Source organism: Pseudoliparis swirei, chromosome 15, assembly GCF_029220125.1.
Source record: "Pseudoliparis swirei isolate HS2019 ecotype Mariana Trench chromosome 15, NWPU_hadal_v1, whole genome shotgun sequence".
Taxonomy (NCBI): Eukaryota; Metazoa; Chordata; class Actinopteri; order Perciformes; family Liparidae; genus Pseudoliparis; species Pseudoliparis swirei.
Window position 1 is genome coordinate 18,416,675 of NC_079402.1, and position 20,125 is coordinate 18,436,799.

A 20,125-nucleotide genomic window follows, 5' to 3' on the forward strand; every position below is an offset into this window, starting at 1 on the left:
AAAGAACTTCATCACAATATTCTACTTTTCTGAGACAGTCCTGTATATATAATAGTTTACCATGAGGCTTATTTGGGTACGTTTTTTTCTGCACATGTCAGTTTAAGAACTTGTAAATCAAAGCCTCCTCTGCACATTTTTATTCCATTTGAGATGTCCAGTCGTGGTACTTCTCCATAAATAAGGAGTCGTGACCCGCCCGTCTCGTCTTCTCCGATTGTCTCGCGCTCCGATGAGCAGCCCGACCTCGGATCACTTTTCGGGTAAAAGCAGAGTACAGTTGAAGAAGTCGGTTAGCCTGCTAGTTCCGTTGCTCGCTGGAAGATTTAGAAATATTCTGCCGTCAAAAAAATGTGGACAAAGTCGTGCTTTGCGGACGCGTTTTCGGATAAGCGATCGATGAGTCGGCGCTCACCTCTGAGGAGAACCATTTCCTGTGGTCGCTTCCTAATGAAAGCCAGTTAAAAGCTTTTAACGTGCGGCTCGGTTTGTATTCACAGCAATGCAACGCTCAGATACAGCTGTCGAAAAGTGACGAGTCAGCGGTGAGGCTCATATCGCTGAGTTTATATTATTCTGCTTGGAGTCTGGAAAATAAACATCTGCAAATATCGCTGTGGCCGGTCAGGTGACATTTATAGCACACCAAACGTTGATGCCTCTTTTATTGTTGGGCGGGTCCAGTGTCAGCAGAGTTTAAATATTGAAGCACAGCTGTCACATAACTGAAATCCATCCATTTCCATTTCAATGTGTCCTGTCCGTCATCGAGGCGCGGGCGGTGTAATTTTTGAGTGGATCTTCTCAGATTATCCCGGCTCCCTGCACACAGTCGTCAAATTTTTTGTTCACACTAGCGTCTTTGGTCGAGGAAAGATTGTAGTCGGGTGAATTCTTCGACATGCCGAATATATACGTATATATATGTATATATGTGTGTATATATATATGTGTATATAAATATATATATATATGTGTATATATATATACACATATATATATATGTGTATATTTATATATATGTAAATATATTTATATTTATATATATATATATATATATATGTCAATGCGAGCAACATTTATTTTGATGATTTTTATTTCGCCCCCCCGCCCCCAATAATAACAGTGTGAGCAAAAATCGTATCGTGAAGTGTTTTTTTATGGGACGGAGATAGGTGACTTTGCTTTTTTCTTTTCTTTTTTAAGTTTGACATCCAGGTAACCCACTTTTGCTTCGGCGTGTTTGCTCTTTGATTACCGGGAGAGCTGAGAGAAGCACTATCTCCCGCCTGCCACAGCCAGGCTGGCAAGCTGTCACAACACCGATGGAGACACACAGAGATATACACCTTAGTGTTTGGAGGTGACACACATTCACCCTGACATACACAGACTGTACACTCACACACACACACATATATATATATGCTTTATTTTGTGCACATGGATGCTTACTTTCTAAAAGATTTTTAGGAAGTAAGATATTTTGTTTTGACAACAAAATATATTCCTGCTGGGTTTTTATGAAATTCTCAAGGAATTAAAAAGTTATTGCATCTAAAGCTGCGTTTTGTTTTTGCTGCGTTTGCAATACTTACAATCAACTGTGGACATGTTTTTTGGTAGGTCCATCTAATCAATTATATTATATAATAATTATATATATATATATATATATATCACAGACAAATATTCAGTATAATGTTATATAAATACCATATATATAAGTATATATATGTGATTTATATATAAGGTATGTTTATTTAATACTGAATATTATTATATAATATGTATTAATATACTGAATTGTATGATTGAATATATATATATATAGTGTGTATATATGTGATTTTTAAATATATATATATATAAATAATATAGTTGGGTCTTCTTGGAACAGTAGTGCTCGTTCCCGCCATTGTAGCGTCGTTAAAGTTACGCCTCAAGATCTGACGAGAGCGCGCAGATTCAGCTTTGGGCCAAACGACTTTGGCCCAAAGCTGAATCTATTTGTGGACGCTGATTGGCTACTCTACTCTTCCTTTGCTACGTGAACCTCTGGATTATTAATACTCAGCGGTAGCTTGTGCTACATCTCCAAACTCCAGTGATTTTACCCGGTGCTTTATATAAAATACAGAAACACTCAACAAATGAGTCTTCTTCTTATTTCTCGCTCCCATCCACTGACATTACCTCACCCGGACTCACAGCTGCTTTCATTACTATGGAAGTCAGGATGTCTTTTATAACATCGATACTTCTAATGCTCATCTTCAGTTCATTTAAATCCCAACTTAAACAGATACCAATACTTGTTCTTTATAGTCACCATCATGTCCTACTGTTGTATTAATATCAACTGTGAATAAAAACAATGATTAGATCATATATATATATGTCTTCTCCTGCTCTCGTCTTCCTCTCAGCAACAGGAGGTCGGCCTGTATTCTGCCTGAGGGATGAAACCAAATAAACTGTTACGCCCTAGAGACACTGGACCCCAAAGCAAAAGACTTAGAGAGATGATCAAAAGCAAAAAGTTTATTCTTAGATAAGCAGAGGCAAAGAAAAAAGGCAGTGGAGGCAGGAAGCTGGCTGGCACGGAGACGTCAGAGACAGGAGGCACAAATCCAGGATAGCAGCGAGACACACCGTAGGGTCGAACACAAGGAATTATCTGGCAGGGAAGTGGCAAGAGGACTGGGCCTTTATACACAGGTGATTAGGTGAGTGGAAACAGGTGTGCCTCGCTTGCTGCTGGGAGGAGCCAGCCAACTCGCTGTCACACACCAGGCCTGCAGAGGAAAACAAGGGAGGAGGAGACAGAAGAAAACACAAAAAGGCACACAACAAAACCATAACTAAACTGAATCATCACAGTACCCCCCCCTCAACGGACGCCTCCTGGCGTCCTACCCGGCTACCTAATATAAAAGTCCCTAAGGAGATCAGGGTCCAAAATAAGGGAGCGGGAGATCCACGAACGCTCCTCTAGCCCGTATCCCTCCCAATCCACCAAGTACTGGAACCCCCGGCCTCGCCTACGCACATCCAACAACCGCTGGACGGTGAAAGCAGGGTGATTGTCAATAATCCGGGGGGGAGGAGGGGGCTCGGCCGGAGGACTCAGAGGACTGGAGGAAACTGGTTTGAGCAGTGAAACATGGAATTATGGGTGGACCTTCAAGCCAGCAGGCAGCTTGAGCCTAACCACAGCGGGATTAATAATCCGTTCAATCACAAACGGCCCAATGTATCTGGGTGCCAGTTTGCGGGACTCAGTCTGGAGTGGAAGATCACGGGAGGACAACCAGACCTTCTGGCCGGGCTGGTAGTCCGGGGCTGGAGTGCGATGGCGGTCTGCAAGTCTTTGGTTGCGAGCAGCAGTGCGAGTGAGAGCTGCCCGGCTTCATGCCAGACTCTGCGGGCACGCCAAGATGCCCCTGCACTGAGGGAACTGCCACATCCCTCTCTTGGGTGGGAAGAGAGGGGTTGGAACCCCATAGAAGCCATGAATGGAGACATACCTGTGGCGGAGCAAACCAGGGAGTTGTGGGCATATTCAACCCAAGGCAGGTGGGAGGCCCAGGAGACTGGATGGCGAGAAGAGACACAGCGAAGGGCTGCCTCCAGGTCCTGATTAGCACGCTCAGTCTGGCCATTGGTCTGCGGGTGGTAACCTGATGACAGACTGGCCGACGCCCCCAACGCCTGGCAAAAAGCCTTCCAAACTCGAGAGGTAAATTGCGGACCCCTGTCTGAAACAATGTCCTGAGAATGCCATGCAATCTAAAAACATGCTGGGTGACTAGTGTAGCAGTCTCCAGAGCAGAAGGTAATTTAGGCAGGGGAATGAAATGTGCGGCCTTGGAAAAGCGGTCAACAATAGTCAGGATAACTGTATTACCCTCCGATGGGGGAAGACCCGTCACGAAGTCCATGGCGATGTGAGACCAAGGCCGATGAGGAATGGGAAGAGGGCGGAGAAGGCCAGCAGGGGCGCGGTGGGATGCCTTACTGCGGGCGCAGACGGAGCAGGCGGCGACATACTCCTTGGTGTCAGAGGACATGGAGGGCCACCAGAAGCATTGCTGGAGGAGGCCTAGAGTCCGGTGCTCCTGGATGGCAAGCTATCTTAGCATCATGTCCCCACTGGAGCACTGAAGATCTGGCGGCGGTGGAACGAACATCCGACCCGGTGGACAATCCTCAGGAGCTGGATGGTCCTCTTGTGCCTCCTGGACCACCCTCTCAACTTCCCACCTGGCTGCTCCCACCACACAGGAGGATGGCAGAATGGTCCCCACGGAGGACTCCTCAACCGGAGGAGCGAACTGACGTGACAGGGCATCCGCCTTGACGTTCCGTGAGCCTGGCCGATAGGTGAGGGTGAAGCTGAACCGGCCCAGAAAAAGCGCCCACCGAGCCTGGCGAGAGTTGAGCCTACGAGCAGAACGGAGATACGATAAGTTTCTGTGGTCAGTCCATACCACAAACGGGTGAGTCGTGCCCTCCAGCCAGTGCCTCCATTCCTGTAGGGCTAAGACTACTGCCAGCAGCTCCCGGTTGCCCACATCATAGTTCCTTTCTGCCGGGGAGAGCCGGCGGGAAAAGAAGGCGCAGGGATGCAACTTCTGGTCGGAGGCTGAGCGCTGGGAGAGGACTGCCCCGACACCAGTGTCGGAGGCATCCACTTCGACTACGAAAGGAGCTGAAGAATCAGGATGAGACAACACAGGAGCAGAGGAAAACAAACACTTCAACCTAGCAAAAGCAGCCTCAGCTGCAGATGACCACACAAAGGGAACTTTAACTGAGGTGAGCTTGGTGAGTGGGGCGGCTGCTCGACTATAGTCACGAATAAACCTGCGGTAAAAATTGGCAAAACCAAGGAACCTTTGGAGTTGCTTTCTCGTTGTAGGAGTGGGCCATTCGGCCACTGCCATGACTTTGGCAGGGTCGGCTCTGATCTGCCCCTTCTCGACCACAAAACCCAGGAATGAAACAGAGGAAACATGAAATGCACACTTCTCAGCCTTCACATAAAGTCTGTTTTCTAGCAGTCTCAAACACAGGAAAGGAGTTATAGATAGCTGGATTACCCTTGGCTATGACCACCGCCCATGCAGACGCTTTACCCGATAACAAACTCATAACGAAAGCTATCCTAGTCTTGTCAGAGGAGTAAGTTAAAGGCTGCTGATCAAAGACTAGGGAGCACTGGTGAAGAAACTGACTGCATGTCCCTGAATCACCTGAATACCTCACGGGGTTGGCCGGGATGAATGACTTGAATCTCTGGAGCTGGAGGCGGTGAAGCAGGAGCTGGAGCCGTCAGAACGTTGAGCTGGGTGGAAAACTGGGTCAGGCGGCTGCTGAGCTGAGTTACACCGGCATCAAGGTTCTGGAGGGATTCCATGATTCCTTGCAGAGCTCGTTCGTGCTGCCCCACACGAGCTCCTTGTGAGGAAAGAGCCTGCTTAATTCTCTCAGTCTCTGCGGGGTCCATACTGTGGCCAGATAATTCTGTTACGCCCTAGAGACACTGGACCCCAAAGCAAAAGACTTAGAGAGATGATCAAAAGCAAAAAGTTTATTCTTAGATAAGCAGAGGCAAAGAAAAAAGGCAGTGGAGGCAGGAAGCTGGCTGGCACGGAGACGTCAGAGACAGGAGGCACAAATCCAGGATAGCAGCGAGACACACCGTAGGGTCGAACACAAGGAATTATCTGGCAGGGAAGTGGCAAGAGGACTGGGCCTTTATACACAGGTGATTAGGTGAGTGGAAACAGGTGTGCCTCGCTTGCTGCTGGGAGGAGCCAGCCAACTCCCTGTCACACACCAGGCCTGCAGAGGAAAACAGAGAAGGGAGGAGGAGACAGAAGAAAAACACAAAAAGGCACACAACAAAACCATAACTAAACTGAATCATCACATAAACACTCCTCTCTCCTCTCAACATGTCAGCCATTTTGCACAACATCTTGCCACATTGCTCTTAACACGTCAAAACGTACAGGAGTACGACCGTGAAGGCGAGCGACTCGCCGCCGTTTCTATATTTTTCGTGCGTTGCTCCCCTCAGATGCACAGGACCAATCTTGATGGAGAAAAAATATATAGGAGCGCTTCATTCTTTATTTCTCCACCATCCAGGTGTGCTTAAAGAAGGCTCCTACCCCCCCCCCCCCCCCCCGCTGCTTCTTCCACAGCTAAGAGCTCGGTTGTACCGGAGCAGTGTGTGAAGCCGGGCTTTGCTGACCCACGATTCCTTTTCGCCCGCCCAGGAATGAGCAGACCTCCATTGAATCAACACCGGGGGGGAAATGAAGTCTCTGAAATGTGGTCGTCTGAGAGGAAAACAGACAGTTGGAGCAAAGAGTCAGTCAACATTTGTCTGGCCGTGTTTTGATTAAACAACATCTGGCGCGTGTGTGTGTAAGGGAAAACTGTCTCTGCCAGGGAGGGCTTCAGTTGTGGCACAGACGCACACCATCTGAGTGTGTGTGTGTGTGTGTCCTGAGATGCCAGATCAGAGGCTCTCGCATCAATTCTTGAACAAAGCGCTCTGGCATCTCTTTCTTTGGAGGCCGTGCTGTCTTTTTAAGAGTCTGGGAGGCGGCGCGGAAACGCCTCGCCCGTGACTCCCGTCGCCGCGCGTCAGGGAGTGGATTCAGAGCGGCGGCCATTTCTGCAGTCTGACAGAAGTCAATGTGAGCGTGCCCTGCGGACACAGGGAGGAGAGGAGCGCCCGGGACACCAAGGAAAAAGGATGCGACTTTAAATAATGACATCAAATCTGGCTCTTATAGAATCTGGCCCGTAGTTCTAACACCATGAGCGGTTGGACGGCGTGCATCCAGCTGTTGCGCATAACACGGTTGCCGAGCAGTACATGAGCTGTCAGCTTGTCAGGGGGGACCACCTTGAGTCCTCGGTTGATGCGTTTGATGTGGTTCAGTGGTGGGTGGTGTCGGCAAAACACGGAACACAATCAGCCTTCACGTGTTGACGCCTCTCTCAAGAAGGCCCGTATTCTCAGAGGAGGTGTGTCTGTGTGTGTCTGTATATGTGTCTGTGTGTGTGTGTGTGTGTGTGTGTGCAAGGTTCGTACGGTTATGGAAAACCTGGAAAAGTCATGGAATTTTAAAATGGTCATTTCCAGGCCTGGAAAAGCCATGGAAAAAACTTAAATCAGAAAAGTTTTGGAAAAGTCATGGAAATGTGTAATGATCACATGTTCATTTACACCGAGTTTGAAATAATTAATATGCTTTTTAAAGAAAGTCGCTCAAAATATAAGCCGGCGTACGCTCTCAATACGCAAAATGTTCTAAATTGTTCATGTTTTTACCGAGATTTCAGTTTGGTCATGGAAATTTGGTTTAAAGTCATGGAAAAGTCATGGAAATCCATCGGTCAAAATGTGTAAGAACCCTGTGTGTGTGTGTGTGTGAGGAAGGAGGTGGTTTCCTTCAGTGAGGAAAAAGTTGGCTGAGAGGAGCCAGATTTTTTTTTTTAACTGGTTTTAATACGCACTTCCTGAGAATTCGCCGAACGCTCTTCCGTCTTCCCGCCGCGCGACCCGGCTGATCCGAACAGATGCTCCGCCGCGCTCTCGCTATCTCCGACACCCACCTATCATCTGCCTCGCCGGTTTCCCCGCCGCCCCCGTCTCCTCTGCTCGCTTCACCTCTGATCCCCGATCCAGGCCGTCCATCTGCCGCGGCTCTGCGTCAGCAGTGCCCGTAGTGTGTGAAGGAACCTCACGATTTAATGCAGCACTGACCATCGCCGAGCTGTATTTATTCACGTTCATGACGCCGACGCGTGAGCCCGAAAGTCGGTGTTTACACTAAAGCCACCGTACACTCCTGCAGCCCCCCCTCCTCTACTCATTCACCAGCTAACCACCTTATTCCTCAAACCTGTTACTAAAATGTCAACATGGTGAAATAATTCACAAACATTTATGCCACTGGGTGTTAATTAACGAACTTAGAATTAATTAGGAGATTTTTGTTTTTTTTGGTGTTAATTCATGGCTAGGCAGCTGCTTCCCGCTTATTAATACCGAATGCTGAGGAGTGAGTTGAAGCCGTCGGAGAACTTTGCCGTGTTCTCCGACGTTCTTTTTTTAAAATAAACTTCTCCCTTTAAATCGAGCTTGCGATGCACGATATCTGTGACAGTTGTTGTTATTTAAAAACTGCGGCATTTTCTAGGATATTAATAGCAAGAGCAGCGGCTCACATGTGAGATTCATTCTGAAAATGAGAAATGTTGCCGGCTCCGAGCCAGTGATTATTGGATAACACATTCAAGGCAATGTTGCATTTTATTAACGCAATATATTCTCTCCCACCCTCTGAGTTTGCTTCCCTTTCTTTCCCGCTGACACACACACACACACCGTCTCCTGTTTTCTCCTCGTTCATGCCTGCGGTTCACATCGTGCTGCAGCAGGAGAGTCACAGTCGTTGGTCTGAAAGCAGAGATCACACCTTTGTGACGCTGGCTTTCTCCATTCAACGCGCTCCAATGCACATTATTCACGAAGAACCCGTTAAATGGAAAACGGACACAAATATGTCAATAAATAACTCTTTCACAGTGAAGCCAACATGTTTGGTGTGAATGTATTAACACATCGAAGGTCGCAGGGAGGAGCTACTGTAGCAACGGGGCCACTAAAGGTGCGTTCACACCAAAAGCGAAACAATTTTTTCGCGCGACCGAATCCCATGAAAAGTCAATGTACAGACGCGTGTGGCTGCGATAGACGCGATATTTTCCCGGGCGGTGCGTTTGGGGCGACGCGATGTGGGCGACGCGTTTTCAGCGGCGCAATTTTCGCCCCGAGTTGAAATATTTCAACTTTGAGGCGGTCATCTCGCAACTCGGGCCAATCAGCTCTCCAGTTCCGCTCTCGTAGCTGGAAGCGGAAGTCTTTCAGACGTAACAGTAACTTCATCGGTGAAAGTGACCGAGCTGAGTGAGCCTACGGGTGATGTCATGAACCCAAACACGAGGGCGTTAGTGTGTGGGACGTCCACGACAAATATAAAGCAGAACTAGTGGTTAGTTCTTCTGGTGGATGAAGGAGATGATAACGGTCTTTACGGAGACGAGACACAGAGATAAGCCCCGCCCCTCACGGAGCGTTTCGACGCTTATGGTGTGAACGCACCTTTAGAGCCTAAGATACTGACTCTGGTCTGGGTGAGGACGCAGATCTCTGCAGGATGCATGCCTGGGTGGGTGGGTGTCCGTGTGGATACAAGCAGAAGGCAACATTTAGACTGTTTGCCAATGAATCATTTTAAATACAGTGAAGTACACCTTGCGTTGAGTCTCGGCCGTAACGCCGGTACGGCGAGTCGTTTCCGTGACGTTGAAACACGACGACCCCGTCGGGGGGAGCGGCGCTCAGCTGCGGTTGCGAGCGAGGCCCCGAGTGCCCCAACGGCGACCGCGATTAACCCGTATTAACCCGCGACTAATTGTTTTGCTCCAAATTGTCAAAAGGACGATCGGATTGAGCTTGTTTGTGTTGTCAGAGAGGCGTTCGCGATGACTTCCTGCACAGTGCGTGCGGAGGCGGGGGGTTCAGGGTCAGGAGGCAACAGCCTCTTCAACAAAGAGGACCCCCCCCCCCCACCCCTCACGTCCTCCTCCAGCGCAATCAGTTCTGCATCGCGGGAAGTGTGTGTCATTTGTGGATTTGAGGTAGAGCGGCGGCGGCGTGTTGACGGCCGAGCGGCTGCTGAACCGGCGGATGATTAACAGGTTGTTGTTGCTGACGGGGGAAAGGTTGAAAGACGGGCCGGTAATGTCGAACGCTTGAATGTCAACTCCTGTCAACGACCTCGGGGTTGTGTTCACGAGCTCGTCGGCGCGGCGTTGCACGCACATGGCGGACGGTCCAACAGTTTGGGGTCACTTTGAAATGTCCTTATTTTTCAATGAAGATAACCTTAAATTAATCTGAAATATACATTGTTAATGTGGTAATTTACTATTCTAGGTGGAAACATCTGGATTTTAAAATAATCTCTACATAGGTGTCTAGAGGCCCATCTCCAGTGTTCTCATGGTACATTGTGTTCTCGCCTTGGAAGGCTAATGGAGGGGTAGAAAACCCTTGTGCATTTATGTTAGCACAGCTGAAAACAGTTATGCTGCTGAGAGAAGCTATAAAACGTTCCTTCCTTTGAGCGACAAGTTTGAAGAAAAACATTCGTATTTCAAATAAAATCATTATTTCTAACCTTGTCAATGCCTTGACTATATTTTCTATTCATTTTGCAATTCATTTGATCATAAAATTGTGAGTTTTCATGGAAAGACACGAAATGTCCTGGGTGACCCCTAACTTTTGAACTTTTCACGTCTTTATTGGGTCGTGAGATCCAGCGGCCGTTCCTCGTCTGACACCGACACGTCTCCGGTCCTGAGTGGGAGCCCCGAGATCGGACAGGAGGTCCATGTGCTCTGCAAAGTCGACGGCGTGGGGTTAACTGTACACCCCCCCCCCCAGAGAATAAGAGAGAGAGAATAAGAGAGAGAGAGAATTTAGTATTATGTAGAGTGGGGCAAGAGGGAGAAAATAAGAGAGAGAGAGAATAAGAGAGAGATAATTTAGTATTATGTAGAGTGGGGCAAGAGGGAGAAAATAAGAGAGAGAGAGAATAAGAGAGAGATAATTTAGTATTATGTAGAGTGGGGCAAGAGGGAGAAAATAAGAGAGAGAGAATAAGAGAGAGAGAATTTAGTATTATGTAGAGTGGGGCAAGAGGGAGAAAATAAGAGAGAGAGAGAATAAGAGAGATAATTTAGTATTATGTAGAGTGGGGCAAGAGGGAGAAAATAAGAGAGAGAGAGAATAAGAGAGATAATTTAGTATTATGTAGAGTGGGGCAAGAGGAGAAAATGAGAGAGAGAAGAGAGAGAATTTAGTATTATGTAGAGTGGGGCAAGAGAGAGAGAATAAGAGAGAGAGAATTTAGTATTATGTAGAGTGGGGCAAGAGGGAGAAAATAAGAGAGAGAGAATAAGAGAGAGAGAATAAGAGAGAGATAATTTAGTATTATGTAGAGTGGGGCAAGAGGGAGAGAATAAGAGAGAGAATAAGAGAGAGAGAAAATAAGAGAGAGAGAATAAGAGAGAGAGAATTTAGTATTATGTAGAGTGGGGCAAGAGGGAGAGAATAAGAGCGAGAGCGAGAGAGAGAGGCTGATGAAGCCATCACTCAGCTCGTTGGCGGTGCCGTCTTGTTTCCCTCCGTGTGTCCGAGCCTCTCGCGTGTTCCGGCCGTGCGGCGCCGCCGGCTGTAGATCAAGAGGGAGCGCGGTCGCCGTGAACGACGGCGGCTCGAGCGCGTCGAGGAGAGAAATTGGTCTTCGGCCTTTTTCCGATTGTAGCGCCGCGACGCTCCCGGGTGACATCCCCACGGATGTAAATGAGCGGTGGACGTGGGAAACAGAAGCCCCGCCCACGGGCCGCTTTGTTTCAGCCGGCGCCGGTGACCGTCGTCTCCGCGGCCGCACCTCGCCGTCTATTCCCGGAGGCCGTTAAGTGCTCGTGCCGTCTCCCCGCCGGCCCGAGGTTCAATCACAGCAGACTGTCGTTCCTCGGGCGTCGCCCAATCAGTCTGCCGCGATACCCGCCCGCCTGCTGCACGACGTAAAGCGGGCGACCCATCGGCGGAGTAAAAGCGGCGGAGCTTCGCCGCGCCGCGCTCCGGTGGAGGCGTCACGCGTTAGCATAAAACCCGATGTTGTAACAAATGAGTCGTGACTCGGAGGGCCGTGGCGTTGCCTGACAGCTCTGTGTGTGTGTGTGTTTGCGTATTCATGTTCCCATCTATCGTCAACCGGGATGCCAGCACACGTCTCGTGTTTTGCATCCGGCCACAAACACAGACGCACAAACGTCGGTGAAAACAACAACAACAACATATTGGAGCGCCGCCGTTCAGGAAAGGCTCGCCCGGGGCGAGTCGTTTTGAAATTAAAAAGCACGTCTCTTTGTTCAGCCTCAGTTCCAGGGAATGAGAGAGAGCACCTGAACGTGTTGCACTGTGTGTGTGTGTGTGTGTGTGTGTGTGTGTGTGTGTGTGTGTGTGTGTGTGTGTGTGTGTGTGTGATTTTCTCAAAGAGGGAATCACACAGTCTTTTTATCTATTGCTCCTCAATCAGGAGACAGGAACAAGGTAGGAGGATTGGATTAGCTGGAGAGAGTGAGAGAGAGAGAGAGATAGAGACAGAGAGAGAGAGACACAGAGAGAGAGAGACAGACACAGAGAGAGAGAGAGAGAGAGACACAGACAGAGAGAGAGAGAGAGAGAGAGAGAGAGAGAGAGAGAGAGAGAGACACAGAGAGAGAGAGACAGACACAGAGAGAGAGAGAGAGAGAGAGAGACACACACACAGAGAGAGAGAGAGAGACACAGAGAGAGAGAGAGACAGACACAGAGAGAGAGACACAGAGAGAGAGAGACAGACAGACACAGAGAGAGAGAGAGACACAGAGAGAGAGAGAGAGAGAGAGAGTTCTCTAATCCTGATGGGGTTTTCAGATGTACACCCATCACTGTGGAGAAGCGTGGCGGTTGCAGGCTGGGGGAGAGGGGGGGGGGTGTCTTGCCTCACTAAACCCTTCACACTTGCATGAAAGAGGTTCCAGCAAACGACGGGATTAGTCAGAGTTTAATTACACTTAGAAGTAGCGGGAGACGTGCGCCGACTCCACCGCAGCCCCCAGACGGCGAGCAGCTCACGCCGTCTGTGAGGCGCTGCAGCGTGTTGAGCATCCATCTCAGAGTTAAGGACCTTTAAGGGAACATGTGAGGGATCAGAGAAGTCGACCGGGGATCCGTCTGATCGGAGAATGTCTGCGTCGACATGTCGGGGTCGTGCGGGGGTCACGTGAGACTCGTAGCGCGGCGGGCGGCTTGAGCGACACGTTTCTGAGAGTCTTCCCCCTGAACACTCGCCATGAAATCCTGATTTCTCTCCAGCCAATCAGATTGTATTGTACTTGTTAGCATCCATCACCCCACTCCTCTAACTAATGATGTCAGTAGAAAATAACTAAATAATACATTATTTAAGTGATACAATACAAGCAAAACTGTTTTCTTTTAGCCATATTTTCTTTTCATAGCACGTCCTTTTTCAGGCTAGTGAAAAGATAACTTTTATAATATACATTTTCGTTTTGGTTTCTCCAATATTCACTCAAAGTTATTATTATCTTCACCTGAAGTGTCTCCATACTTAATAATAAATAACTCTACAGGCCGTTGTTTGTTCAGATATCATTCATATTCTGATTCAAACTAATTTATTTCTAAAAACATGGCAAATATTACAATAATTTTGGACCTGGCTTCATCTTATGTTCAGATTCTCTGACATTAATGAACATTCAGGCGTTATTTAGTGAGCCGAAGCCTCATTTGCAGCTTTAAACATAATATTCCAGAACACTTCATGAGCTTTCAAGCTGATATGTATAAGTTCATTTGTTTTGTGCCTCATTCACTCGTAGCGTCTTCCCTGAGAAGGTCAAATACAAATTTTCATTATTATTTTCATTTTTAACCCTCCTGTTACCTTCAAATTTACTCACATCTTTTACCCTTTTTGACCCCAGCAATTAAAACCTCCAGAAAATTATTAGAATTAATATTGTTTCCCAAGTTTAAGTGCCAGGTACTTTATGTTTGTTTGTTGACTACGTAAATAGCCATTTAAATAAATATAAAAGTTGATATTTCTTATATGTTCTACACAGTGAAAAACAGCCTGGGGTCAAATTGACCCCAAAGAACACTGATGTGTACAAGTTGTGTTCAGGACATTGAAAACATATCATCATGTGAATTTTATGTTTTCCCAGTTGTCCCCAATACATTAGGAAAAGTTATGAAATATGAAGCAAAAAAAATAATGTTAATCATTTTTTTAGAGACGTCAAACATTGAATGGGGTCAAATTGACCCCAAAGGTAATAGGAGGGTTAAAAAATAAAAAATCGCAGATTTGCAAAAAGTGAGTTAGATTTATCCGTCTTTATGTTCTGAAAACATCTATTGTAGTCGGGGGGGGACGAGCTGGCTTTGAGCTGTTTGTGTGCGTCTCTGTGCGTGTGTGTGTGTGTGTGTTTGTGTGTGTGTGCGTGTGCAACCTGAGATGGTTCAAATCCGTCCATCGGCGTCTCGCTCCTTGTTTTCCACCGGGTCTCATTTTTACTGGTCTCTTTGTCGTGTCCAGGTCCCCGAGGCGGTGAGGCCGCGCAGCACGGCCAGGCCGCCACGCTCCCCCGCTTCCTGGAGGAGCCCGTCGACGCCTACATCGTCAAGAGCAACCCCATCAAGCTCCGGTGTCAAGCTCGGCCCGCTCTTCAGATCTTCTTCAAGTGCAACGGCGAGTGGGTCCACCAGAGCCAGCACTTGTCCCAGGAGCACACGGATCTGGGGACAGGTACGGACACCGTGTTCACGCGGGGAAAGAGACGGGCACAACTCTTTAGCGCTACTCAGACCCGACTCTCTCTCCTCGCCGAGCCTCCTTCCTGTCTCTCCGAGTGACGCGGGCGGCGTTCACATTTAGCGAGGTGGAAGTCTTGAGGATGAACTTTTCCAACGGGACTTTACGGCGCCGCCCGGGTCCGACCCCGCAAACGTGTTTCCCTCACTCTTTTTTTAGTGCACGTTGTGTTTGTCACATTTGAACTCGTTCAATTTTAGGATTATGTCTGAACTCTGAAGAGCGTCTGATGCAACGCGCCGAAATGCAACTTTTTGTTGTTTTGAGTTCAAACAACGAAAAGAAAAATGCCCTTTTTTTTAGGGGTATTTTTTTCTGAAACACAAGTCTGTTTTTATTGCATCATTTCACATAGACAACTAAATAAAACTGAATTATTTTGTCCTCTAACATGTAATTAAATTGACCATTGTGAGAAGTTTGGTTCAAAGTATCAGGATAATGTTTGATTTTGATTTTAAAACTTTTTAACTTGTTTTATTATGCTCCTATATAATAATTATAATAATAATAATACAGAGAATCAAGGCAAAACAAATGTAATAGAAAAATACAAATGCAAAATAAAGAACAACAGACAAACAACAAAAATTAAGGGAACCAAAAAACTGCGTAAAAGGACGACATCACTTAAAAGTAGTTCTTTAAAAATGGGTTTTAGGGAGTGATTTAAAAGAAGTCACTGATTCCAGGTGAGTGTAACAAAGCACACGTGTTAGCTCCACTAATATAATTTGGCCACTGAGCATCAGATGACCATCACTTAACCTGATTGTGACTTACGAGGCTGCCTCGGCTGCCATTAGCGCCGCAGTGTTGATGCTTCACTTAACACACAGCGCCAATCAATACCTCCCTCCAACAATGGACCTGTAAACTTTAACTGCCTCTGGTCCGGATTCATAGCGCCGCTCCCATCTGCCTCCTTATCCCCATTCATATCCGCTTCCTCTGGGACACGAGGAAGAGAATAAAAGTGGGAAAAGGAGAGCCTCTTTAAAATCCACCTGCGCCGGTATCTCATAAAGTAGAAGGATGTGTCCAGCCCAGTATTTATCCTTCAATCCACCAGCTGCTGGGAGATGCAACAACAGAGAAGTGTTTTATTAATGAGTATTGTAACCTTGAGCTTTGCCAAAAAAAATATGATAAGCAGCAAAAAATATATATATTTTTGAAAATTGACAAGAAAAAACATATTTTTGTTCCACAAAGAGAGAGAGCGCCGGTCAGATGAGCGAGTCGTTCCCATGCATGAGCTCAACATGAAGCGTGTTCCTGTTTAAGCTCTTGCTGCCCGTTGCTATAGCGCCGACGCTCCGAGCCGAGGAGACGATGTCACGGGAAGAAAAGCAACGCTTGCGAAATGTTGATTTCACGAAGGCAGAAAAAAGTGTATAAATAGTCGGGAGATATTCGTGGAGCGACTCGGAGAAACTGTATAAAACTCACGACTTGATCCTCGGCTCATGCCGGGACAGTTTTATTTTTGTATGCATTATAATAATAGAGTTATTAAATTGAATTATATAACACAAGTGCATTTCCCCTCTACAGAGTTTTTTGTGTGCTTATTTCAGACATTTATTATTATATTTAATTGGCATATGATTGTGTATTATATGACATATTTTGACTAGTAAGCAGAATTGTTGTACTTATTTTCAGATGCATTTGGCAAGAACACAAGTCACTGCATTACTTTTATTAACATTTATAGGTGAGGACACTTATAAGCTAGAGAGCTTCAGCCTTAACCCTTTCGGTCAGCCACGTGTATCGTTCTTCTTTTTTTAAATTCCTGGTGGTTGGATATTTTGCCGATCGAAATAATTAAACTCATTCATTCATACATATACCTTTTTTCTCATGCGCTCATTTTGGTTGATATTGTGTTGCTGCGCCGATACAGTTGAAGACCTTTTGAATATTTCATTCTGCACACATCTTAATTAAACAGAAACTTAATTAAACAGAAACTTAATTAAACCGCATGGAACAATGCCGTGAATGCAGTGCGGGGGCACAACGTCTCCACTGCTGTACCGGCGGATGCTTCAGGCGGATGCTTCAGCTGGATGCTTCAGCCGGATGCTTCAGGCGGATGCTTCAGCCGGATGCTTCAGCCAGATGCTTCAGGCGGATGCTTCAGACGGATGCTTCAGCCGGATGCTTCAGGCGGATGCTTCAGGCGAATGCTTCAGGCGGATGCTTCAGGCGGATGCTTCAGCCGGATGCTTCAGCCGTGGTTTTCGTTGTGTACCATCACAGCGCAGCGAGTCGGCAAAGCCCCTCGCCGGGGTTCGGCGTTCATTAAGAAGATATTCGGCGCCGTCTCCGATCATCTCGGTGCTCAGCGGTGCAATCAGACTCAGGATGGGGCAGATTGAAATTGGATGGAGAAGTTCACCGCCGCGGATAAACGACACAATGTAGATTATAAAGTAGTGGCTCTCTTTCATGACATGAGAATATCTAGAAACTGTCACAGCAACTTCAAAGGACTCAAAAAAAGTGGAGAACAAAATGTCCCTTAATTAATGCCAATATAATTAGATTCTAGTCCTGGCCGTCTCTTCAAGCCCACACTTGGACGTGACTGCTCCCTCCAACCCGCCTCCTCCCGAAAGCCGTAACTAGCTTCTCATGTTAATGTTGCCGTTGCTGAGCATCTGTGCGGAGCGGAGATGTCCTTTCAAACACGCCATCATATTTTTTTGGACCTGAATTCCTTGTTTTCTCCATTTATTGTTGATTGGTTTTGTGATGAATTTTGGAAACTGAAATGGGAAATGGAATAGCCGGAAGCGACTCTGGCCAGTTCCTTTATGGCTTTGCGGTACAAGAACGATGCAAAAGTGTCCAATGCTTTGTGGGGGAATTGTGTTATACTTTTGGGAATCTGTAAAAAAAAGAATAATTTGTGTAATTTCTAGATGCATTCTTAAATCATCTCGGAGCATATCTGACAAATGGTACACTGAAGTCCCAATTATGATGCTGCAGGTTAAAAAAAAAAAAGATGGCTCCCACTTGGCTCAATACCAATGTTGTCATATTTTAAAATCCACTTCTTTTTCTCAGACACAGACGTAAAAAAAGAATAATGGACTATTTACATATTTGCATACAGTTGGTGTGTCAGCCATCTGCCTCTCGAGATGTATTCCCTGTCACAATAAGTATCACAATCATTTCTGAGATTTCATACAAACATTCAAGGAACAATCTTTATGACTTTGTTATTATCTGACTAGCACGTTTATGTGCCGCTACGCAGCCGTGGCCTCCGTTTTAAATCACGTACTTCAGTAAAAAATACTGATTGTCCAGTTCCGGGAAACGGTTGCTATGACAACCAGTGACACAATTATTCTCCGTGTCACAGTATCATTATTGATCTTCAACTCATAGGGTCACTTATTCCAGTCACATTAGTTTGTGTTTAAAAGCAGATATGGAAATATGAGTAAGAAAAATGAATGAATTAATTGTTTTATGAATTAGAAATGATATATATATATATATGTGTGTGTGTGTATATATATATATATCTTCTTGTGAATAATTCATTCACTCCCACCGTGGTATTTTTATAATCTATATATTTCCTCTTTGCACTTGAACACAAACGCACACATCTCAGCTCGCATGCATCTACTTGTGTGTGTGTGTGTGTGTGTGTGTGTTTGTGCTCTGGTTGAAAGCCCCACACGGATGCCCTGCTCTGGAGCACGGTGTGTGGCTCTGTTGCGTGGACGAGCTTTGGTATTCCCAGGTGTGAGATACGGAGGATTTAGCGAGCGTTTCCGAGGCGTGCGGGTCACTAAGCGGGCCGTGTGCAGAACACGCTGCATGCTGAGAAAACGGACCCCTCGCCTCTGCCTCCTCCGGCCGTCCATCCCGCTTCATCTGTCGGAGGCGTTCCAGCAACTGTACCTCGGTACAAGCTGTTATAGTGCGACTGGAATGGCCCCGGGTCCGGCGGCGAGTCGGGGGCCGTAGCCATTACAGCAGTAAGCTGTGAATTAAATGCAGACGCACCCGACGACACGTGGCCTAACGTTGTTTGACCGGAGGGGGTTTGAGGCGGAGGACAAAAGCTGCGTCTGTTTACTCGGCTAGGGAGATAAATATATATATATATATATATATATATATACACTACCGTTCAAAAGTTTGGGGTCATCCAGACAATTTCGTGTCTTCCATGAAAACTCACTTTTATTTATCAAATGAATTGAAAATTTAATAGAAAATATAGTCAAGACATTGACAAGGTTAGAAATAATGATTAATATTTGAAGTATTACTTTTGTTCTTCAAACTTCAAGCTCAAAGGAAGGCCAGTTGTATAGCTTATATCACCAGCATAACTGTTTTCAGCTGTGCTAACATAATTGCACAAGGGTTTTCTAATCAGACATTAGTCTTCTAAGGCGATTAGCAAACACAATGTACCATTAGAACACTGGAGTGATAGTTGATGGAAATGGGCCTCTCTACACCTATGGAGATATTTCATTAGAAACCAGACGTTTCCACCTAGAATAGTCATTTACCACATTAACAATGTAGAGAGTGTGTTTCTGATTAATGTGATCTTTTTTGAAAAATATAGACATTTCTAAGTGACCCCAAACTTTTGAACGGTAGTGTATATCTATACTGTATTTCTGCTTTATGTTGTTTCTCTAAGTCTGAGCTCAGATCGCCTTCCAGAAGAAGAAGAAAGTACCACAGCTCCCGTGAACTGCCCGGGCGGCCGTGTCCACTCTGAGTCGTTGCATCTCGATCCGTGGGATGTGAACGCCGTGCAAAGCCTAAATATTTCATAACCGCAACTCCTCCGTCTCTCTCTCTGCGCGCTAATCCTAACTGCTCACGTTTCCGTGACAACTCGCGAGCCCTCGCGGACTTGCGACTTCTTAAGATTCACTGCGGATGAAAACGGGAGTTCTTTGCCAAAAAAGGTCAAACATGGGCGACTTAGTTCTTCTCGTGAAAATTGCTTCAAATGCATCGCAAATGTAAAAGATGTTAACAAAAGAGAGACTTTCAAAAGAACTCAAAGAAATGAGCGCGCGGCCAGCGCCCCACGCATATGACCACGAAGCCTTTGTATGTGTCAGACGGAGACTTTAAAGATGTTATTTTTCTTTTTCTTTTCATTCACAGCCAATACGACCGCGTGCACTCGACAGCCGGCCGACCGCTTTTATTGAGTGCGGGATGCCGGAGTGCATGTTACTTAACTCGTGCCACTTCTCCGAGACAGTAACAAATGCAGCACGTCAGGCTTTGAGAGAACTGTCTCCTCTCCACTTGTAGTCCATGTGTTTCCACCTGGAGCTGAGAGGCTCAGCATTACGGGTTAGCAGTGGAATAACAAAGAAGAAGCTTCGTGCCAATAGAGCTGATCTGTTTATCACATTTCCACTGCCGTCTGCACAATGTACGCATCCTCCCCAGGCCGAGAGGTCACGTACATATACAACAATCACAACATCATTTCTTGCCTTCTGAAGATTCAAACCAGACGCAGATGTCATGTCTCACTGCAGGAT

General features: G+C 46.4%; 1 protein-coding gene across 1 annotated transcript in view; it reads left to right on the forward strand.

Annotated features, from left to right (window-relative positions):
- LOC130205383 (netrin receptor UNC5D-like) overlaps positions 1-20,125 on the forward strand; it is a 181,429-nt gene that overhangs the window by 97,907 nt on the left and 63,397 nt on the right. Inside the window, exon 2 of the mRNA XM_056432711.1 lies at positions 14,283-14,492. Within this exon, the coding sequence (XP_056288686.1) occupies positions 14,283-14,492 (210 nt within the window). The remainder of the gene's footprint in view (positions 1-14,282; positions 14,493-20,125) is intronic.